General features: G+C 40.8%; 1 protein-coding gene across 2 annotated transcripts in view; it reads left to right on the top strand.

Moving 5' to 3' along the window:
• Nucleotides 1-21688, top strand: part of mgat5 (alpha-1,6-mannosylglycoprotein 6-beta-N-acetylglucosaminyltransferase) — a 106309-nt gene that overhangs the window by 42971 nt on the left and 41650 nt on the right. For both annotated transcript variants that reach the window (XM_080876748.1, XM_080876749.1), the window contains exons 5-9: nt 3647-3736; nt 11381-11452; nt 14170-14331; nt 17118-17287; nt 17764-17898. In XM_080876748.1, coding sequence (XP_080732874.1) covers nt 3647-3736; nt 11381-11452; nt 14170-14331; nt 17118-17287; nt 17764-17898 — 629 coding nt within the window. The remainder of the gene's footprint in view (nt 1-3646; nt 3737-11380; nt 11453-14169; nt 14332-17117; nt 17288-17763; nt 17899-21688) is intronic.

A 21688-nucleotide genomic window follows, 5' to 3' on the forward strand; every position in this document is an offset into this window, starting at 1 on the left:
CTTGTAGTCTGTGCTCTACGTTTTTAATCTGTCATATGTTATAAACACGTTGCTGTTAACGAGGTAACGCTTCTGACTCGCTAACAAAAGGAGAGAAAACATACCTCAGAGCCTGTTTCTGTAAATTTGCCTGGATCACAAGATAGACTGGGATAACTGTTACTCAGGTCAACTCAGGTCTGGGAAACACTTTTGTTGCTCTGCATTTTTATTACAGGAAAAATCTGCAATGCAGCTTGAAGCTGGAAACACCCACACAGATTTAAAAGAGCACCACCGGCTCGTATTTCGAATAATTGTGAATGATTAATGAATGTTTTTTTTAATAGTTGTTTGCATTAAATTACTCAGTGCATATATGTAGTCGTAATAAGATCTCTTATTACAAAAGTGCAGAGCCCCTAAAGTCCTGAAGGAGGATGCTTTTCATCTGGTGTGAACCTAATTATCTTGCCTGCACAGTCAGTGAAGCTAAAGCCTGATAAGCTGAGTTCTTTGCATTTTTTTGGTGACTGAGTGCAATTAAATCGGTTAATTAGTCAATTATCTGTTGTACACAGGACAGCTAAATATTATTTTCCAAGGCGTCCAACGACTTCAGACACATAACAAGTTTTAGTTTGAACTCAGGATGTTATGCAGTGAAGTTCATCTTTGTCTTAAATCCTTTGCACAAGCTAATTTATATGTTATCTTATATGACGTATATACAGTGTGTTTAGATACCGGGCATAACATTATGACTGACAGGTGAATAACTGATTATCTCTTCATCATAGCACCTGTTCATGGGGGCGATGTATTAGGGAGTGTTAGAAGCACAAACAATGGGCAACTGTAAGCATTTGAGCCAGTTTGACAAGGAGCCAAACTGTGATGGGTAGACGACCAGGTCTCAAAATCTGCAGCTTTTGTGGGGTGTTCCCAGTAAGAAATGGTCAGTATCTATCAAAAGTGGTCCAAGGAAGGAAAAGTTGTGAAAAACTGACAGGGTCATGGTCGGATCAAGCAGACGAGTTACTGTCGCTCAAATTGCTAAAAAAAAACCCTAACGGTGGTTCTGATAGAAGACAGTCCCTATTATGGAAACGGTAATCCATGATCTTTCAGGAGGATAATGGGCCCTGCCGCAGAGCAAAGATGGTTCATGATGGTTTTAGGAACACAACAATGTGTGAGTAAGCTGTGAGGTGTGTGAAGTCTTTTGGCTCAGACGTCACACAGTTTGACTATTTTTGTTCACTCTTGACTCTGTATGACAACACCAAGAGATGATATCCCTAATATGGTCATCTCAGACACTCAGCCCGACCTGAGCACATTTACCCCCACCCACCTGCTGTTCAGACCTGTTTGCAAGTGGCAACCAATCAGAAGAAAGTTTGTTTAAATGACTTGTTTTAAACAGTGGATGAAATGAGGGGGCTGGACCAAAGTCCATCATAAAGCAAAAAAGGATTATTTCGAAGCAGAACTCATGCATAGCTACTCTAGTACAGTCTGAGATTGAAGAGATGGAGCTGGGAATAAGAAAGTGCTTTCTATCTAGTTAATTCAGTCTGTGATGGCACACTGCTGCCTTCACTTTTAAACAACTAACACATCACTGTTGTTGTGAATGCATACTTCCCAAAACTCCTACATGACACTGCTGTACAGTACCTGCAGGCCGGATGAGCAGATGACAGCCAGGTTTAATTCTGGGGCAGACGGGTACTGGCAGACACAGGTGCATACACCCAAATAAAACACATAACACATGCTGTGTTATGTAAAACAAGACAATGCTTGTCCATTGTCTTGTTTGGTTTTTTGTCTGTGTGTTGGCGAGTCTGTGTCCCTCAAGCTGATGGGGGACTATCATACACACCATCTGCTCAGCCACTCCTAATCTTCCATTTGTACTGTTAGAATTTCCAACTTGGCCTGAGGAAATGTTAAAGCTTTCCTTACACATACACCATCTACACGAGTGCTGCACATGAACTCCTTTTTCCTTTCAGAAAAGGGATCAAAATTCAGTAAACTGGCATTTCACACGAGTAAAACATCTGAAAAATACATTTTCTCCTACTCACAGAACTCTTTTTGGTCATTGTTTAAAGTAACGCAATCTCTATGCATTTGCCTTCCAAACGACTCCGAGCCCATCTGCCAGTTCTCCCAACTATGAAGCGCTTTGAATAGTCGATTTTCTGTTTGCCAGTGCGCTGCTCCCTTAGGTTACTGCAAATCACCATGCATGACGTATTGGAGCCTACGAGCAGGATAGCTGTCAGTCCACATCTCAGCTCAGCAGCCCTTCCACTTCCACAGAAATGCCAGTGCCACAGAAATCTGCCCCCCGGACATCAAATTAGAAGAAGAGTTTCTCATCGCAGTCCGCATCCAGAGTCTCCATCAATCCTGGCTTTCCACACATTTTATTGAGGACATTCTACATTCTTCCATTTCAGTGAAGAATGACATTTTCACATTGAAGGATTTCCACTCAGTCACACATGAAGGTTGCCACTAGGGCTGCCACAAACGATTATTTTGATAGTCGACTAGTCACCGATTATTTTTGCGATTAGTCGACTAATCAGATCATCATCCATTGGACGTAAAACTTATTGCACCAGCATGCATCTGCTCTTATATAACTATCATTAGCTTACAGCTTTAAGTGTTTAAGGTGCTAACTAAAAATAAAGACAAGTTGATGGTTTATTAAATTTTAATGAAATTTGCAGATTGTTTCGGTGAAGTTTAATAAACTCCTTGCTATCTAAAATATAACAGGACACCGGAGTATATTCTCGAGCATCTCACACTTCTGATAATCAGTTGTCTGCTTGACGTTTATTCAGCTGTGTAAAAACTTTAATCTCAGCCAAACCGATTTACTCAGGAACAAATAAAATACTAAAAAAAAAAAGCCCAGCATAACATTTTTAAGTTATCTAAGTCACTTATATATGTTTAACCTGAGTAGCGAAAGACGGCGGTGGGTTTGAAGACGATTTGCCGGGAGTCCGGCGTTCTCACGGGCTCTAGTGAGCCTTGCCCCCGGCTAGCTATCGAGCTAGTGGGTGACAGACGTCTCTGAAAAAGTCGGAGCGCTTTTGAAAGTATTCTCGCCTGAAAATATGCTAAACGTTTATTTTGTGACCCAGAAAGAGTAATAAAAGTAATATTAAGACTAACTAGCTGCCGCCATTGTTGGAAACTGAGCTGGGCTGCGCTATGAATTCTGGGACACAGCTACTTCTTCGGGGTTTAACGGCACCTGGCATCCTTGTACATGCACTGCTGCCATCTTCTGTTTCAGTCTGTTATTACACTCTTAAATCCTACTACTTATTCCTGCGTCTTTTGTGATCTTACAAAGCTTCAAACGACGCGTCAACTATTAAATCAGTCGTCGACGATTTTGATAGTCGACGTAATCGTGACTAGTCGACTAATCGTGGCAGCCCTAGTTGCCACAAAGTTAGTAAGGCTGCTCTCAAACATATCACCCTCTCATTCAGATACGATCACTGTAGTTTCAGCAGTGGAGGTCTTTTATATACAGTCTGTGGCTCTTACAATATACGTGTGACATTAAAGTTTATGTTGGGTCAGTATGCCCGTCTCACATTTATCTTCTCCTCTTTCTCAGTGGATGAAGGAGATGTGGCGCTCTGACGGCTGCTACGCCAACTACGGCGTGGATGGATCCACCTGCTCCTTCTTCATCTACCTCAGCGAGGTAAATCCTTCTTTTTTGTGTTAATAAATGTAGATAAAAAAGACTGATTGTATTACATCGTCATGATTACTTTTCATGTGGTACAAAATCAACATGGCAAAAGCAGCACTGGTGTATTAGCGCCTGACCAGCATCTTAACAAGCTGGTTACTGTTTACCATTTATATACAGGCTTTGTGTTTATTGATGGCAGATACACCATTGGACCTCAGATACGCCACTGTTCTCTGTATGCTGCTAAGTGTCCGTCTCTGTGTGTCTGCATGTTTTCTCATTAGTTGGCTTTTATATATATCTGTCTCCTTTACTGGTTTCTTTTAATCTGCCTACCTTCAGATGTAAAAAGCAGAAATGAGTAGAAATCACCTTCATCCTCATATTATTTTATAAATGTTTGTCCACCGAGCAGAACAGTTTTAAATAAATACGCTGCTAAACATGGTGTAATTGTTTTAACTGGTTTCTTGTGTTAATTTTGGTCAGTTTTAAAGTTGAAGTAGATGCATATGAGCTGCATACTGTAATCATAATTGTTTCATTTCCTCATCGCCCAAGAGATTGTTACCTGGGTAAATAAAAAGAGTTTTCCTTTAAATGCAGTGCTTTTCTACCAACTATATAAAATGATAAATTAGTTACTCATTTTCCTGTCTTTAAAAAATACGTGAACCTATTTCCAGCCTTCTGTTTTTATTATTGGACTGTACCAGCATAGCTTGGCATGATTGACAGATCAAAATAATCCTTATTTAGTTTACATTGGCTCATGGCACAACCCCCCCAGTTCTTCCCATCTGAAACGGTACTAAAAATGATTTTTTCAACCTCAGTAAACATGAAGCAATCATTTTTTTGTAAAATGTAACTGAAATATATAAAATCAAAGGCTTATTTGTTCAAGTACCTAATCATTAAGGAAAATGTGCTTGTTGTAAACTGAATGTAAACCAATCAAGTAAGTTTTATTTTATATTGTGCTGGTATAACAAAATTAACTGAAATTAAAATAGAATTTATATTTGAAATGCTAGTTAAATTAGCATTCTGGGCAGATTTATTTTATTTATTTATTGATTTTATTTTATTTTGTGGGCGTGGCAAGCAACTGCAGAGCTACAGAGCTGAAAGTAAAGAAAGTTGCCTGAAACAGAGTCTCTAAAACACTCTGAGCGTTTGGCTCACTGGGGCTCCTTGTAGATGAGCCAGCTTCATTATTTACAGCCTGAAATGAAATATCTAATGTGGTTACTGACAAATAAAGCAAAACAAAAAATTTGTTTTCATTTGTTTCATGTTTGCTACATTCAGCATTTTTGTGCAACAAGTATTCCTTACTGTAGCAAGTGCTTGTGTCTTATTTGAATATTATAATATGTATTTAGGGGTGGGCGATATAAACGATATACGATAGAAATGATATAAATTTGGCCAACGATAGAGACTTTGACTATACCGCTCTATCGCGATAGCGCATGTTGATGATGTCATCAAGCTGCGCCTGTTTTGGTCGAAAGCATCACAGCAGCTAAAACCATTATCATCTGCAAATTATGGCGGGCGACAGTCATAGCAAAGAGATGAAGCACTTTTGAAATATGGGGAAAGCCAAAAACTTCGCTTCCTCCACTTCCGTAACATTGATTCATTAATGTTGAATTCTCTCGCAGCTGTTCTATTCCCATGTTGTTGCACTATATTAATAACCAACCTCGTATTGTTGATGAATAATCTCAGTTGTTCTCCTGACTGAAGTTTGGCCCGTGTATAGCATCCTGCTATGCGATTGCATTTGTCCCTGACCACCAGAATCCCTCACGTTCACTTTTATCGAGTGGAAAAAAAGTTGGCGTTCGTCCTCCAGCTTCACTGTGCTAATGTTATGCTAACATAGCTGTGTCGCTAGCAATCACGTAGCACAACATTATATACCAGGTAGTCCAACTTCAGTAACCCTGCAAACGTTTCCAGCATTTATGTTGGAAGTGGTAGCAGAGCTGTACGTTTTAATTAGTTTCAAAAGTCTCAGTCAGAAGATGGTATGAAATGTTTAGGTGTAAACTAGCGAGCTAACTCCCTGTTAACTTCTAACTCCGTTAAATTTAATAAATTCTGTTTTCATGGATGTTAAACTTAATTGTTACACCCGATAAAGCAGCAACGCTGATGATTTTATTAAAGATGAAAGAATTTAGACCGTTTTTAACTCTTAGTGTTCGTTTGACTTTGGGACCTGAAGCAGACGGCGTTTTGGACCCAGATTACTCCACGAAGCTCCTCACTACGGCAGCCGTAATGCTCTGACAATCCATCAAGCAGTGCAGCTTACCAAAGTTGTACTAAAACATTTTTTAACAGATTTCTGCACGCAGAAATCAGTTCGAAGTCAGTAAGTAAAATCAGAATTCATACATAAGGCACACTCTCGATTTTTGAGAAAATTAAAGGATTTTAAGTGTGCCTTATAGTGTGGAAAATACGTTATACAGAAGAAAAGAATATATCACGATATATATCGTTACCGCACGTGCTTCAAATTATATCGCGATATGAATTTTAGGCCATATCGCCCAGCCCTATATGTATTATTACTATTATTGTATATATGTCTCAAAAAGTCATAAAAATCACAATGATGTAGAGGTCTCAAAGCTCATGTATCAAATAGGATTTGCTTGGCATTGCATAAAATAAGGAAACGCATAACAGGTTCCCTTAAAAGCAGAGGAACGTTGTGATGAAACATTCTTGTTTTTTGCATATATTCGAAAAATGAAGAGTCTTACATTCTTTTCAGAAACCTGCAGTTGCTTGATCTATTTTCCCGCTGCTTGCATGGTCTCTTTCTGCGGTATATTTTTGGTTTGTGCTTTGGGTTTGTTCTCTTTGGATTCAATAAGTACGATAAGAGCTGCAAAAAACCTCAGACAACCAGTAAAAAATGGATACTGCATACCCAGAGTGGCCTGACAACATTCCTGCAAACTGAGAGTGATCACAAAAGAATGAAGTGCTAAAAATAAGTAGAGGTAAAAGGGGGATTTCATTTTTCATGAGAGCAAATTAGTGTGTTGAGGAGGACGGTGAGGGAGAACGAGGAGATGATTCAGTGGGGAGGGGGGTGATGTGGTAATGTGCGAGGCACTCCTTCAAGGGATGAGTTTGCAGCATATGAAAAGAGATTCAGAATGACTTCACTTCAGTCCCGGCAAATAGGGGGAAAAAGCCACGGTGGAGGGATTATTCATTATTGACGAGTTCCTTCAAGGGACACTTTCAGACCTTCAATTTTTTGCATGATTTATCTTTGCCCCAAACACGGACATGTACTCGTTTTGTAGCGACAGAGCTAATCTTTTCCTTAATTCTAATTAAAGTCTGCCCCCCCCCCCCCAAAAAAAAAAAAAAACCCTAAAAAACCCCCAGCTTTGCTTCACATTAAACTTCCGCTCTGATTTCTCATTTCAAAGATCTTCCGCAGATCACAGCAGCTGATTACGTTTGATCAGCGAGCCTTTCGTTTCTCTTGGACGAGTTTTCCTTAAATTTGTCTCATCAACTAATTCTAAAGTTGGAAATTGAGCTTCAACTAGAGAGCTCTTCCATGTTTGTTTTGTTTTGAGGCGTTATATTTTTGGGAAAAGTAGGATTTCAGATTCAGAGAGGTCAGCAGCCTCTTATGAATTTTGTATATGAGCTGAAAGCGGCCGACTGGTAAAGAAGGCAGAAAGCTGGCTTGGTCGGTATGGGAATAGAAGCGAGATGGACATTAGTGGAATCCATTAGGTTTGAGAGAAACCTCGTCTTTCTATTCATGGAAGCAGGAAGCAAACAGAAATATATGTCAGAATTTCGCCACAGGGCTGCGTGCTTAGTCCACTGCTCTACTCGCTTTATACACACGACTGCACCCCCGCCCACCAGAGCAACGCCATTGTAAAGTTCGCAGATGACACTACTGTGGTGGGGCTCATATCTGGGGGAGATGAGTCTGCCTACAGAGATGAGGTGGAGCGGCTGTCTTCATGGTGCAAGGATAACAACCTTCTCCTAAACACGAAAAAGACCAAAGAACTCATAATTGACTACAGAAGACACAAGACAGAAATCCAACCACTAATCATCAGCGACGACTGTGTGGAGAGGGTGGCAGACTTCCGCTTCTTGGGAGTCAGCATAGAGGGAAACCTATCCTGGAGTGTGAATACCTCTGAGCTACTGAAAAAGACACAACAGAGACTGTACTTTCTGAGAGTGCTTAGGAAGAACAACATCACACAGAGACTGCTGGTGTCTTTCTACAGAGCCTCCATCGAAAGCATACTAACGTACTGCATAGGCATATGGTACGCTAGCTGCACAGTGGCTCAGAGGAAAGCACTCCAGGGAGTAATCAACGCTGCCCAAAGGACAATCGGCTGCCCTCTCCTCAAACTGAAAGACCTACACAGTTTCCGCTGCCTCAAAAGAGCCCATAACATCATAAAGGACACCTCACACCCTGGACACTCCATGTTCGAACTGCTGCCTTCAGGTAAACGGTATAGAACAACATACACAAGGACTAACAGACTCAAACACAGTTTCTACCCAATTGCAATATCATGTCTCAATGCTACTAAAAGTAGATGACTTTCATTGCCCCTGTTGTCATTTGTGCCCTTGATGTTGGAATGCTTTCAGACATGTTTTGTTGGATGCGCTAACAAATTGATTGAGTGATTGATTGTTTGAGTGATATATCAACTAGGTCGTATGTTGAGTGTCTGTATGGGGCCTTAGGCCTGGATTGCTTGGGTGTATCTACGGTATGAGAATACTGTATTTTATATGTATTTCTATCTTTTATATCCTATCATTATAGTTTTTAAGTATTTAATTATAGTTTTTAAGTATTTATCTTTTGTGATGTTGCACTGACCAGAGACATCTTTCAATTTCATTGTACCTGTGACAATGACAATAAAGAATATTCATTCATTTATAAAGACTCTCTGCTAAGCTAACATCCTTCACTCTTCACCTCTAGTGTTACAGTTCTTCTTAGCTAAGAGGGAAAAAAAAAATTCAAGCTCAGATCATACACCCTTTACCATGTATAATTCATACGTGTCAAGCGCTGCATTAACCTTGCAAAGGGGCAGCGCATCCGGATGGATGTCAGCGGGAGAAGGTCAGGGTTTAGCTAATGGTGGTGTGTTGCTGATTGACAGTAAACACTCGCAACTTGTACAGAGCCAAATTTTGCCAAGACAAGCAAAATGCACAATTAAACTTCAAAGGAGCTTGCAAAGAAAAGCGTCTGGACTTCTTTAAGTTGCTTGAAGACGTTTCACCTCTCATCCGAGAAGCTTCTTCAGTTCTAAGGTCAAATGGTGGAGAGTCCCAGATATAAACCTAGTGGGAGTATCCCCCCACAGAGGGACAAAAGGACCCCCTGATGATCCTCTAATCGCCTGAGCCAAGGTGGGAAACTGGGCGTGGGTCCCAATCAGCCAGAGTTTCGGGTGTGTTCATTGTGAACCTGGCCCCCCCTTATCATGCGAATTCCTGAGGTCAGATGGCCCAGGATGTGAGTGGGCGTTAAGGTGTCTGGGAAGGGATCTCTCCACCATTTGACCTTAGAACTGAAGAAGCTTCTCGGATGAGAGGTGAAACGTCTTCAAGCAACTTAAAGAAGTCCAGACGCTTTTCTTTGCAAGCTCCTTTGACTACGATGACCTGGATGACTGAGAACCTTCACAGACACAATTAAACTTCACTTCTCCATAAACATCTGTATGTACAAACGGATGAAGAGGAAGGAACTGCACAAGCAATTGCTGAGAAAGAAGAAGTGATTTAAATCAGGCGTACGAACAGGATGGAATATGGAGACTGCAGTCAGAGTGGCAGTTGTTCAGCATCAGGCAAATCCTCAGCTGTGTGGCTGTGTCCCACCTTCACCTACCTACAGACCCGTGTGTTGCTCTAGCGTTAACAGTTGGGTACTTTTCCCTCGTCTATGGAGGGCAGAGACACAGCACGAAAACCAGTCCTCTTCCCCAAACAGCCACAGGGACAACTCCTTGATATGTTGATATATGTTGTGTTTGTATGAAAGTAAATTTACAAAGCTGGAGGAGTTAAAAAGGAGATTGAAGTGGGCCAAAACAACAAACAAATCAATGGTCCATAAGGGTCATATGGGACGCACACGCACCCAAAAAAACAGTCATCCAACAAGTCGTAAATCTACATGATTAAAACACAATTCTAAATTTTAGAATCTTTTCTCATAAGCTTGTGAATTTGTTCTTGGAAAACAGGGATTTTCCTTTTTAAGTTTAAGATTTTTTTCCTTATAAAGTCTTGTTTTTTGTCCTCACAAGTTTGGCCATTAGTCTTTTACATTTATGGGGTTTTTCTTGCTTTTTTCCCCCTTAATTCATTATTTTTATTAATATTTTTAAACCTTCAATGGCCCTCATATATTATCAAGTACCAAACCAAAAAACTAGAACATATCTCCCTAGCTAAAATAAACAGGAAGACATCATTAAAAGTAAACAGCGGCTCACGAACACAGCGTACAGCAAGATGTGGCTGTTTTGGATGAAGAAGACCAAATCCCTGCCCTGAGGTGTTAACATATATATGTCATCAAACAGGAGCCACTCATCTGCGAGCTAGAATTTACCACCCAGATCACACCAGCGTACCTGCATATGAAGCAGTTGTATCTGCTTCATATGTTCAGACAGTTGTTGGCGTAAACACAGAAGCCACACCCACCTGCTGTTTAACCCTTTGTTTATTGAAGGACATGCTGTTTGAATGGGTGTGAATGCACTCTGAACCTTGTGAGACGTGTGGTTTCTAACAGAAAGTCAGACAAAATAATAGTTTCTTGCATTTTTCATTTTCTTTTTGGTCCAGTGCTTTTCTTCTTGTTATTAGTTTGTTTCATGTATGAAATAAATAATTGGTGGGGACGAGGGGGAAGCTTGCTTAAATGGTTGAAGTAAAGTTTAGCACTGGTGTATAATCTGTGAAAAGCCAGATGAAAGCAGTAAGTGACACAGGCAGACGGAGAATTAAGGAAAACTACTTTTGTAATGGCAGGAATGGCCATAGCTTAAATGTACAGTGGAATTTTTTTTCCCTGAAGAAGTTGAGCTTGAAGGCCAAAGCTTCTACCTCTAAAAATGGAGGAACAGTAGCACAACCGTCGTGTCGAGAATGTAAAGCAGTAATGATGCTGGAAACATACAGCCAATCCATTAAATGCTTTCTAAGTAAGAGGAGTATTTTAAATTGTCTTGAGTTGCTGTCTAATGCAAAGAGCTGAAGAAAAGTGTTATATAATCACATATATATGAACTTGAGAGGATTCCTGCAGTTGCTTCTTGGCATTTAGTAGGCCAAGTTTAGCAACAGTGAACAGCAGCAGGGTCCATTTACATCTCTAGTAAAGTGAAGAGTTGTGCTAATGTACTCAAAGTTTGTATATTGACATTTCTGTGTGTGTGTGTGTGTGTGTGTGTGTGTGTGTGTGTGTGTGTGTGTGTGTGTGTGTGTGTGTGTCACGGTTCCGGTGGATGTCTGATAAAAGGTTAAAAAAAACAAAGCTGTAAACTGAACAGGTGTTTTGGGCTTCTTCCGTAGGTGGAGAACTGGTGTCCTCGTCTGCCCTGGCGAGCCAAGACCCTGAATGAAGAAATGGACCAGAGAGGCCAGGTGAGAGAAAAACAGCACACATCTCCTGTTAACTGTAAACTGAAAACACAATGGACCGTTGAACTACTTCAGCTGCCCTTCGAGATGAACCTTTCAGAGGCTCTCACATCACGAGCTACTGCTCAGACAGGAGAGATAATAGTCTCCCCTCGCTACTAACCCCTCGTGTTGTTATAAAAATAGGCTTGTGTGAGAGTAACCAGTTGCAGTTGCTCACTATTAAAAAAAATCTACTTGGTCGGCCTATATCTATTAGGCACCGTTATGCCGGGGTTGTTCGGGTGTCGCATTACAACACAGATGCCATAGCTGTGGTCCATTTAACTGAATGGATTTCATGGATACTTGTATGCGTGATGGCAAGTTTTATCATTAGGATTAATTTTCCTTACATGTTTAGACCTACTCCATTATGCTTCATTTATAGGATATTTCATATTAAGAAATAAGGGGTTTCTGTATGCAGGTAGAGCAGGTCATCGGTTAAACAGAACGTTGGCAGTTTGATCGCTGGCTGCTCCAGCATGGTTGCCGAAGTACTCTCAGGCAAGTTACTGAACCAATACTGATGATCTGTTCCTTTTAGCTGACCTCATTTTGTCAGATAGGCTCTATTGAAATGAATGGCTAGTAAAATTAAGCACACATGTGGTCAAATGTATAAGTGTGATACATATGCAAAAAACAGGAAATCGGGAAGCAGGCAAATGCTTTTTTTCTCTTCAGCACTGTATATCAGTTGCTTAGCGTTAGCCGCAGAGCAGACAGTAATATACATTAAAATACTAAGAACTGGTAGTCAGGTGAAAGCAAGTCTCATAACAATAAAAACTGTCCACCAATAGCTAACATTTTAAAATGTTTGCTTTTCAAGCTGCCTTTACAACCAATCAAAGTAAAATCGAGCCAGCGAATGAGCAAACGGGCTGAGCTGAACTGTAAACATACCTCGATAGCTTATGATAGCTTATGCTATCGAGGTATGTTTAGCCTCTAGAAGACGAAAGCCGGAGTGATGGAACCATGGGTCAAATCTGAAATAATGATCTTGCATCTGTGCCAATGCGGTAGCTCAGTCAAATCCCACTTACAGAGCTTGCTTGCTGGCTTGTACAAAGTCTACTGTATCTTCCCCCTCCCCCTGCCTTTTCCTCTGCTTTGGGTGAATCGATATTAAGCGCTCTTCATCCCCCTCTCTGGAAGCATCAACAGCACTGACCCATCAGTAGCGGGGACATGCCATTTGACAGGCTTTGGAGTTTTTAATTCAGGCACAGATTTTAATAGCTTCAATCCGTGCAAGCGATTTCCTGTCGTGATGAGGAATGCTAATGCCTCGCTACAACCTTGTTTCAGCCACCTTAGCAGCTAGTAATGGCACTGTGGTTTCTCCTTAGCACTCTATCTTTCTCCCACTAGTGCCGCCTCACTCACAGCTTCACTTCTTTTCCTAAAAATTATATTCAGGTTTGTTTATATCGCACCTAATTATAACAACAATCACCTGAAGGCACTTTATACTGGAAGGGAAAGACCCTTCAGCGTTCTGGAGAAAACCAGCACTTGGCGACAGTGGGAAGGAAAAACTGGCTTCTAACAGGAAGAAACTTCCTGCAGATCCAGGCTCAGGGAGGGGCAGCCATCTGCTGTAACTGGTTGAGGGTTAAGAGGGAAAAGGGAAAGAAAGACGAGAGCGGAGGGAGATGTGACAAAGCACATTACTCTGCTCAGCGTCATATTCAGATGAGACGGGGTGATATTTGAATGTGTTTACACTATTTCCCTTTCCGTGGCCGTCTGTGACCTCACGTTTATTTCCATCCTTCAGCTTGACTAGCAGTTAGTCAGCAGTCTCACAACAGAGGCAAGATTACTAACATGCAGATAGACGTTTCACAGCATGAGCCGCTTTGCTTCACAACCTTTTTATTAAACATTTAGTTGATGACGATGTCCCGTCTCTTGAAATCTGTGCCCCCAGAAAAAAAGTAGCAGTGATCCTTCTTTGTGCTTTGTATGTCTCTTCTGTGGGAATCATCAAACCCTGCACAGTTAAGCCTTCTTCCTCTTCTCCCTTTAGACATTTGTTTGTAACAGGGAGCACTTGGCGCTCCAAATGTTTCAGCACCTGATGTTCCCGTAACCATAACTACAGTATAGTGCTTTCTCAATTCACTATATGTACTTATAACTCACTGTATAAGATTTTTGTTTCTTTTTAAAAAAAAAAAAAAAAGGACAAATAGGGCACATTAAAGCCCAGATTCACCAGTCATTCATCCACCCCCCTATTCCGCAGACCAGCTCCGCCTTTCTGTCTCCATCCGTTTAATCCATCTGCCGATCCAAGGAGATACAATGCGAGACTCAGTCACTTTGGATAAACCTTTTAATCGTAGCTACACAGTGCTGGGGTTGAGCTGGGGATCTTGTATTAGTGGAGCTCACTCCAAGAAAACAAGCCTTTGGCAACTTGGAAGGCAATATTGCAAATTCTGAATTACATTAGATAAAATTTTAAAGATTGCTTTGGGATTTTCTTGCAGCAGGAGAACCAAGCAGCCATGAATAAACACAAGTGAAGCAGATAACAAAGTGAACATAATCACTGTCTTGATGAGAGATTTTAAAGAAGTTGATATTCATGTTTTCTGTGGACCAACACGCGCACGTTATCAGATTACAGTCGCTGTACTTGTGTCCACGTTTCCACACAGGCGGAGATCCGGACCAGTTTCGAGGAGCTTTACCGGATGATGTCACAACGGGAGGAGTTCCGCTGGATGATGCTGAGAATCAAACGGATGGCCGAGCCGTGGGTCAGCGCCATCCGCTCGCTGGCTGCAAAGCAGAACCTGGGCAAGCGGCGGAAGAAGAAGGTGGGCATGACAGATGATGATGTCGTTTGCCGGAGCTTTTGTCCACTCAGGTTTTGTTTTCAGGGACGAAAAGAAGCTGTTTGTTTTTTGTGCTACAGTTGTTTTGTAAAGAGTAACTGCAGGCTCCGACATAAATGTGTCACTTCCTCTCTGCCAGGAAAGGCCCTCTAGACAGCGTTCAGAGTAATGGATGAAAAGCTTTTGTGAGCTCAGTGTCCTGTTTGTGTATTATATGTAGAAGATGGAGGCACAATACCAAAGTATGCAGTGAAACTCCCAAGTTTAGTCAGCTAAAAGGGAAGACTGGTGCTTTTCAGAAAAATATTCTAGCTGAATAAGTGAAATGTTAATATTTATCTACCTAAAAGTCAGCAGGATGCAGCTTTTTTTTTTAGCTTTCAACCAGCCAGTTGAAATGAATGCACCACCTTTATGTATACCAATACCGATATACACCCAAACACACTTTGACACACTTGTAGACCGCCTCACTTCTGCTCAGAGAAGAGCTGATGCTGGGAAAGGACTGACACAGATATTCCATTGTGTCCCAAGCTAGAAGCTGCTCCCAGCTCTGAATAACTGCACACTTCCCTTGGCCCTTCTGAATAATTCACATCGTGCTCCCTTGATACCGTGGTGCTGAAGTGAGGCAGCGTCCCCTTCATGTGAAACTCAAGAGTACAAGAAACAAGAAATCTCACAATCTTACCCGGCCGTTGCTTTTTTCCACCCACTTTGTTGAATCTGTTCAGTCTCTAATGAGACAAAGAACAGTTTCTCGTGATAATTTCAGCTTCTGATTTGTTCAGGAATTCACGCTGTCAGCAGTGAAATGTGTGTTGGTCACTTCAAACAAAGCCTTCTATTACTTTCAGCTCCCACTGTGGAACACTATGTTCCCGCTCGGCAGCTGAAAACCATCCTGTGTGTTCATGTTTTACTTAAGTTGTGTGCGTTTTCTCAGCATGTGACACTGCTCACCTGTCAGCATAGGAAAAACTAGAACTGCTTTTACAGCAAAACCTCTTATTATAATGAGCACTGTAAACATTTTGCACTCTTAATAATCTAACCAGTTATTTTAGATAGGAAACCAGTAACATGTCTTTTATTTGTCCACTCTTCTTGTGGGCTACGCTTGTGGGCTACGGTGGCTCAAAACAGTCAAAACAAGAAAGAAAGAAATGGCTCAGTCACTGCTGTCTAGGGCTGGGCCATATTATACCGTTCACGGTAATACCGGTATAATGTTAGGCAACGATAGGAAAATGAAATATCGCGATAGAATATGAGTAACACGCGCATGCGCAGTGCCTTTGTTTTCATATGCACATGGCCAATTGTTGAGTGAAACAGATGAACCAGAATTGGTTTGTAAAAATGGTGCAACTTCAGTGATGTGGAACTGGTTTGGTGTTTGTCCGTCAGATACACGACAAAGCACATTTTTTTGCAGAACATGCAAGCGGGCCGTCGTTATTGTCGTATTTGTCGGACTAAGATGCTCTTAAATCTGGGAGTAATCTGGGTCCTAAACTCCGTATGCTTCTGGTCAAACGAACACTGCAGCATCACTGAGAGTTAAAAACTTCTTTCATCTTTAATAAAACGATCAGCATTGCTGCTTTACCAGGTGTAACTATGAAGTTTAACTTCCAGGCATCCATGAAAACAAAATTTATTACATTTAACGGAGTTAGAAGTTAGCAGGAAGCTAGCGGAAGTTAGCTCGTTAGTTTCGCTAGTTACCTAAGCATGATATTGCATGTTCTGACTGAGAGATTTCTGAAAAAATTCAAACATACAGCTCTGCTATCACTTCCAACATAAATGAAGACAGGAAACTAAACAGCAGTGACATTTGTAGGGTTACTGAAGTTGGGCTAGCTGGTATATAATGATGTGCTACGTGATCGCTAGCGACACAGCTATGTTAGCATAACATAAACAGTGAAGCTGGAGGACGAACACTAACACTTTTCCACTTATAAAAGTTAACGTTAAGGTTCCTGATAGTTAGAGACAAATGCAATCGCATGGCAGGATGCTGTAAACGGACCAAACTTCAGTCAGGAGAACAACTGAGATAATCCATCCACAATATGAGGTTAGTCATTAATATACTGCAACAACATGGGAATAGAGCAGCTGCCAGAGAATTCAACATTAATGAATCAATGGTACAGAAGTGGAGGAAGCAAGAAGAATGAGTTTAATAAAGTTTGATTTATCTGACTGCTTTGTTTCGCTTAATGTGCCTTATAATCCCGTGCACCTTATGGTCCGAAAAATGCGTACTGCACACTGCAGTTTAATGTTGCAAAGCACCTCTTTTTAACTTCAGTGGATATTATACATGGTTATGCTCAGGATATGTCAGCCCATTTCTACTGGAAATGTCTTTTGGTTAAACTTTCAGCAAGGAATTTGCATTTGCACTGTTACATTTTTATAAAGCTTTAATGTACATAAAAACCAGCTTCTTGTTTAAGTGAAAATAAATGGAAGGTTGTCTTTTTGCGCTAGTAATGTTGTGGAGTTGTATTTTGTCTCGCATCAATTATATCGTCAGTTATATCGTTATCGCAAATTTTCAAATATATATCGTGATAAGTATTTTTGGCCATATCGCCCTGCTCTACTGCTGTCTTTCATAAACTTTATGATCGCCCTTTTATTCCACATTCACAAACATTAAAAAGTATTCTCATCTTCTAAATGAAAAGCTGCGCTACATTAGTTCCTGCACTTACTTTTTATTTTCCTATTTTCTCCTCCGTCAGATCCTGGTCCATCTTGGTCTGCTGACCAAGGAGTCAGGCTTCAAGATTGCAGAAAATGCTTTCAGTGGGGGCCCACTGGGGGAGCTGGTCCAGTGGAGTGACCTCATAACCACATTGTACCTGCTGGGCCACAACATTCGCATCTCTGCTTCCCTCAATGAGCTCAAAGAGTAAGATTATTATTATTATTAAACTGTCTATTTAAGGTGGACTGATGTTAAGAACACTCGTGTGGAGGATGATCGTTCATAAATAATTGAGTAAAAGGCAGCTATATGGGTATAATTCTCTGTATAGTCAAACCAACACCTTTAACATTAGTATTAATCTTATTTACAAAGTGTAAACTTATTTAAAACTCCTGTAGTAGCTCACATTATGAACTGTCAGCAGTCTGACTAAACAAAGTTGTTTGTCTTTTTCTATTATAATGATGATGATGATGATGATGATGGTAAGACAAAATTTCCAAACCAAATCACAATCCTTAATCCTGAGTTTGACAGATTCCTTTCTCTGTTGTATACGTGCTTGGCTTTGATCAATGGCCTGCCTAGTAAAATTAAATGCAGTGGCTGCCTGCTGACTAGTTTGACATGTGGATCAATTTGCTGAATCAGAGTTGTTGTTTTTCTTTTTTCTACAGGATCATGCGAAAGGTTATGGGAAACAAATCCAGCTGCCCCACGCAGGGCGATAAAGTGGTAGAGCTTATATACATCGACATCGTGGGTCTGACCCAGTTTAAGAAGACTCTGGGGCCTTCCTGGGTCCACTACCAGTAAGTATATTTGTATTTTACATTTGAAGGCCATTAAACTTCATTTTCTACATCACCTTGTGTTGACTGTCAGGTTTCTACATGAACGTAAACACTGTGGGATTTGGATCCAGGATTTACATCCATATGGCTCGTTCCATCCTTGGCTACAAAGGCCGAAGTGCTTTGCACCACCATGTCGCAAACATGCTTTTTAATCCAGTAAAGCTGGGCCTTTTAACCAACCTCAAGTGGACATTAGAGGAACTGCAGCAGTTTTGGGCACTTCCAAGTTAGAGGTTGCCTTTGGCGTACACCTAGGCAGATTGATAATCTTGGAGGTGCCAGAAGGAAGAAGATTATTTCCTTTTAAAATTTCTTGACTTGCTAAGCTCCAGAAGTTTAGAAGCTGCTAGCTTGCTAGCTTCCTAAGTAGTGTTTTCCAGTAATGCATTATAATTTGTAAAAAAAAAAAAAAATCATTCCAGAGTATACATATGTGTTATATGTTGTGAATGGTAAGACTATTTCAAACACGACTAGAAATCTTGGAGAAAAACATGTATTACAGTAGAATATTTAGTGTACAAATTTAAAAGCTGCTAGCTTACTACCTTGCTAGCTTGTGTCCTTAAATAATATATTGTGATTTCTAAAAATCATTCATAAGTAGGGATGGGTATCGTTTAGGTTTTATCTGATACCGGTGCCAAACCGGTACTTTTGAAACGGTGCCGGTGCTTAAACAGTGCTCGAACCGGTGCTTAAAGAATGGAGAAGACAAACTTTGTCCAAAAACCTCTTATGTTTTTATTTTTAGCAGTCTCTTTTTTCTGCAAAATGATAACCAAGTTAGCCTTTTCTGTTGATACAACATGAAGGGAGTATCTGCCATCAAACAAGAAGACAGCCGCATGTAACTACAACAGTGTTTGCTAGTTCACCTTACATGCATTAATGTAATAACGTGGTTAGCCTACTCAACGTAAATTACACACGAACAACATTAAACTACTCGCCCAGAAAAGAACGGCTGCTGCTGCCATCATCATCCGTCATCATTTCTGCTACACTGACAGGGCTAGGGGCCAGGACTCTCCTCTTCGGGTTCTTGGGGGATGTTGCTAACTCGGGTCCGATAACAGGCAACCCACCCACAGTAGATGTGCTCGGTGTGAGGTCTTGCAGCAAGCTATCAAATACGGTGCATTTCTCGGCTTTTAAAAAAACGCTATGCGTCAGCAGGTGTTTCTTCAGATTCGAGGAGTTACCTCCTTTGCACAGTATCACCTTAAAGCACTTGTTGCAGGCTGCTGAGTTTGCATCTTTTGCTGTGAAGTACAGCCAGACTTTTGACCACTTCGCCTTGGGCATTTTTAATCTGTAGCTCTGCTCTAAAAGAACGTACATACCTGGGCCCGCTTACTATCCTTGGAAAGGTAAAATGATTGGCTAGAATCCAAAGTGTATGACTTCTCAAGAAAAAAACCACTGAAATAAAGCACCAGAATGTGCGCTGCTTTTCGGTCTGGTTACTACCGTTTATGTCAGAACCGGTGCAATTACGGCACCGAATATCGGTACCGATCCTTCATAAGTAGAGATGTCTGATGTATTACAGTTAAATATTTACTTTCAGAAGTTTAAAAGTTGCTAGCTTGCTAACTTATATTATGATTTCTAACAATCATCCCAAAGTAAAACATAAAACAGCATGCTTGTGTGTTGGCTCAGCGGGCTTAATATTAATGAGAAAATAAAATCGGTCACATTAAACAGCTAGATTTCATGTCATTTACTTTGTTATAGCTATCAGTTAAATATCATGTATAGCTATCGAGGGCTCTCATATCATTTCTCTTTCCTCATGTAAAAATCTGGACACCACTGCTGCCAACTGTGGCTGCCAGCAGCTTCCCTCACGTAGGCACATGTCGCTGGGTCGAGGTTTGTCTGGCACTCGTTGTGACAAAGAGTCTATTTTCTGCTCATACATTGCCACAATTTCCCAAAAGGCCCAAGGAGCGTCTGTTGTTCATGATGTTGTGACCAATTCTATTCTGTCTCCCCAACTGCTCCACTGAGGACTGTAGATTAGGCCTTCCCGGTTTGTTTTGAAAAGAGCCTCCTGTCAGCGCCGACTGACAGGAAAAAAGAAGGAACAATAACTCTGGGGCAGTAATAGCTCTGTCGGTTCCTCCTGCTTGTCACCAGGTTTTGTTTGTGTGAGACTGAACACTTTAACCTGCATCCGCTCACTTTATGCCCTGAGGAAATTGGCTTAGCCTCAGGTATAATTAAGGTCCAGATGATGTTATTGGTGTTAATTCTCCCACCATTATTGAACAGTTATGTCAAAGCGCTTTGTGTCACTGTATACTTCATATGCACTTTTGTGAAAGAAGACCTGGAGTGCAGGCTGAAAAGTTATTTTCCACTAAGTGTAACCTTAGAGTCTGGGAAATAATATCTCTTCCTTTTAAGGCCTGAGAATCCCACAATCCCTTTTATTTTCTTTATATTCATGCAGGGAGGTACCCGATGTACAGAAGAAGCCAGATTTGTTTTTTGTTTTTCATTTAAGACCCCAAATTCTTAAAAGCAATAAACTCTAATAATAACACATTTTTTTTGTGTGATGGGACAAAGCAAACAAGTCTGTCCAAGCTGTTTGTGATTGCTGTTTTGTTATTCCTGCCATCAGTCTTTATGTTTCATACTACTCTGTAATGAAAATACTCCAAGTTGTTATTTTCTTGGTAAAAACTAGAACAGGTGTTTGCCTATCGTTCAATTTAATTTAATACTTTCATTGCCTTGCTTAATCAGACACGCTTCCAGGGATCTAGTGGTTAACACGTTCGCTCCAGGTCACTGGTTTAGTTCCAGCTAGAGACATGGTTCCTCACTGGGGTTGTGTCACGAAGGGAGTCCAGCTTAAATCTCTGACAAATTAGACATGCAGAGCCACCTGCTGTAGTGAGCCCTGTGGCGAGGGAGCAGCCTGTTTATTCAAGCACAATATCTAATTCAATTTCATTTATAATGCAGCAAAACACAACAATAGTCGCTTCAAAGCACTTTATGTTGTAAGGTAAATACCTTTCAATAATAAAGAAAAAACCGCAGCGATCAGACTACCTGCTGTTAGCAAGCAGCTGGCAACAGTGCGAAGGAAAAACTCCCGTTTAACAGGAAGAAACAGCAGTCATCTGCCACAACTGTTTGGGGTTGAGGTGAAAGACATGGGACAAAAGACTCAAGTCTTGATACAAGTATTTCCTGTTTCTTCCTTTGTTCAATTTATTTTGCCGTTTCTATTGTTTTGACAACTTTTTTTTTTGTAGGCAAGTTTGTTTTTTTTGTGACTCATGCTGTTGTTTACCTTCTCTACTGTGTCAGTGCAGAGGTATGACTTGCAAGTCCTTAAATAGAAACATGTAGGTAATAGACGTTGACATTTTTGGCGTGCCATCGTAGCATTGTTCACACACAGCCACTGTCAAGAATTTGTGGTATCTATGGAAACATCTAGTCTTTAAATCGAGACTTAACAGGTTTTTCACATTTACTTCAGTTAACATTTGAAATGTAGACCTTACTGAGTCAAACTAACTCAACTTTGTGTTGAGTGAGACAATAAAGGCTGAGTCTAACAAAATATACCTTACAAGAATTTACCAAGACTGGCTGCAGGTCATAATCTTATCTCAGGACTGGGTTGCTAATGTTATCCTAATCTGATAACACTGTGTAACATCGAGGGACACAATCATAGACTGGGCGACAGCGTTGCATTTTGGTTTTTCTA

Source organism: Rhamphochromis sp. 'chilingali' (assembly GCF_963969265.1).
Source record: "Rhamphochromis sp. 'chilingali' genome assembly, chromosome: 3".
Taxonomy (NCBI): domain Eukaryota; kingdom Metazoa; phylum Chordata; class Actinopteri; order Cichliformes; family Cichlidae; genus Rhamphochromis; species Rhamphochromis sp. 'chilingali'.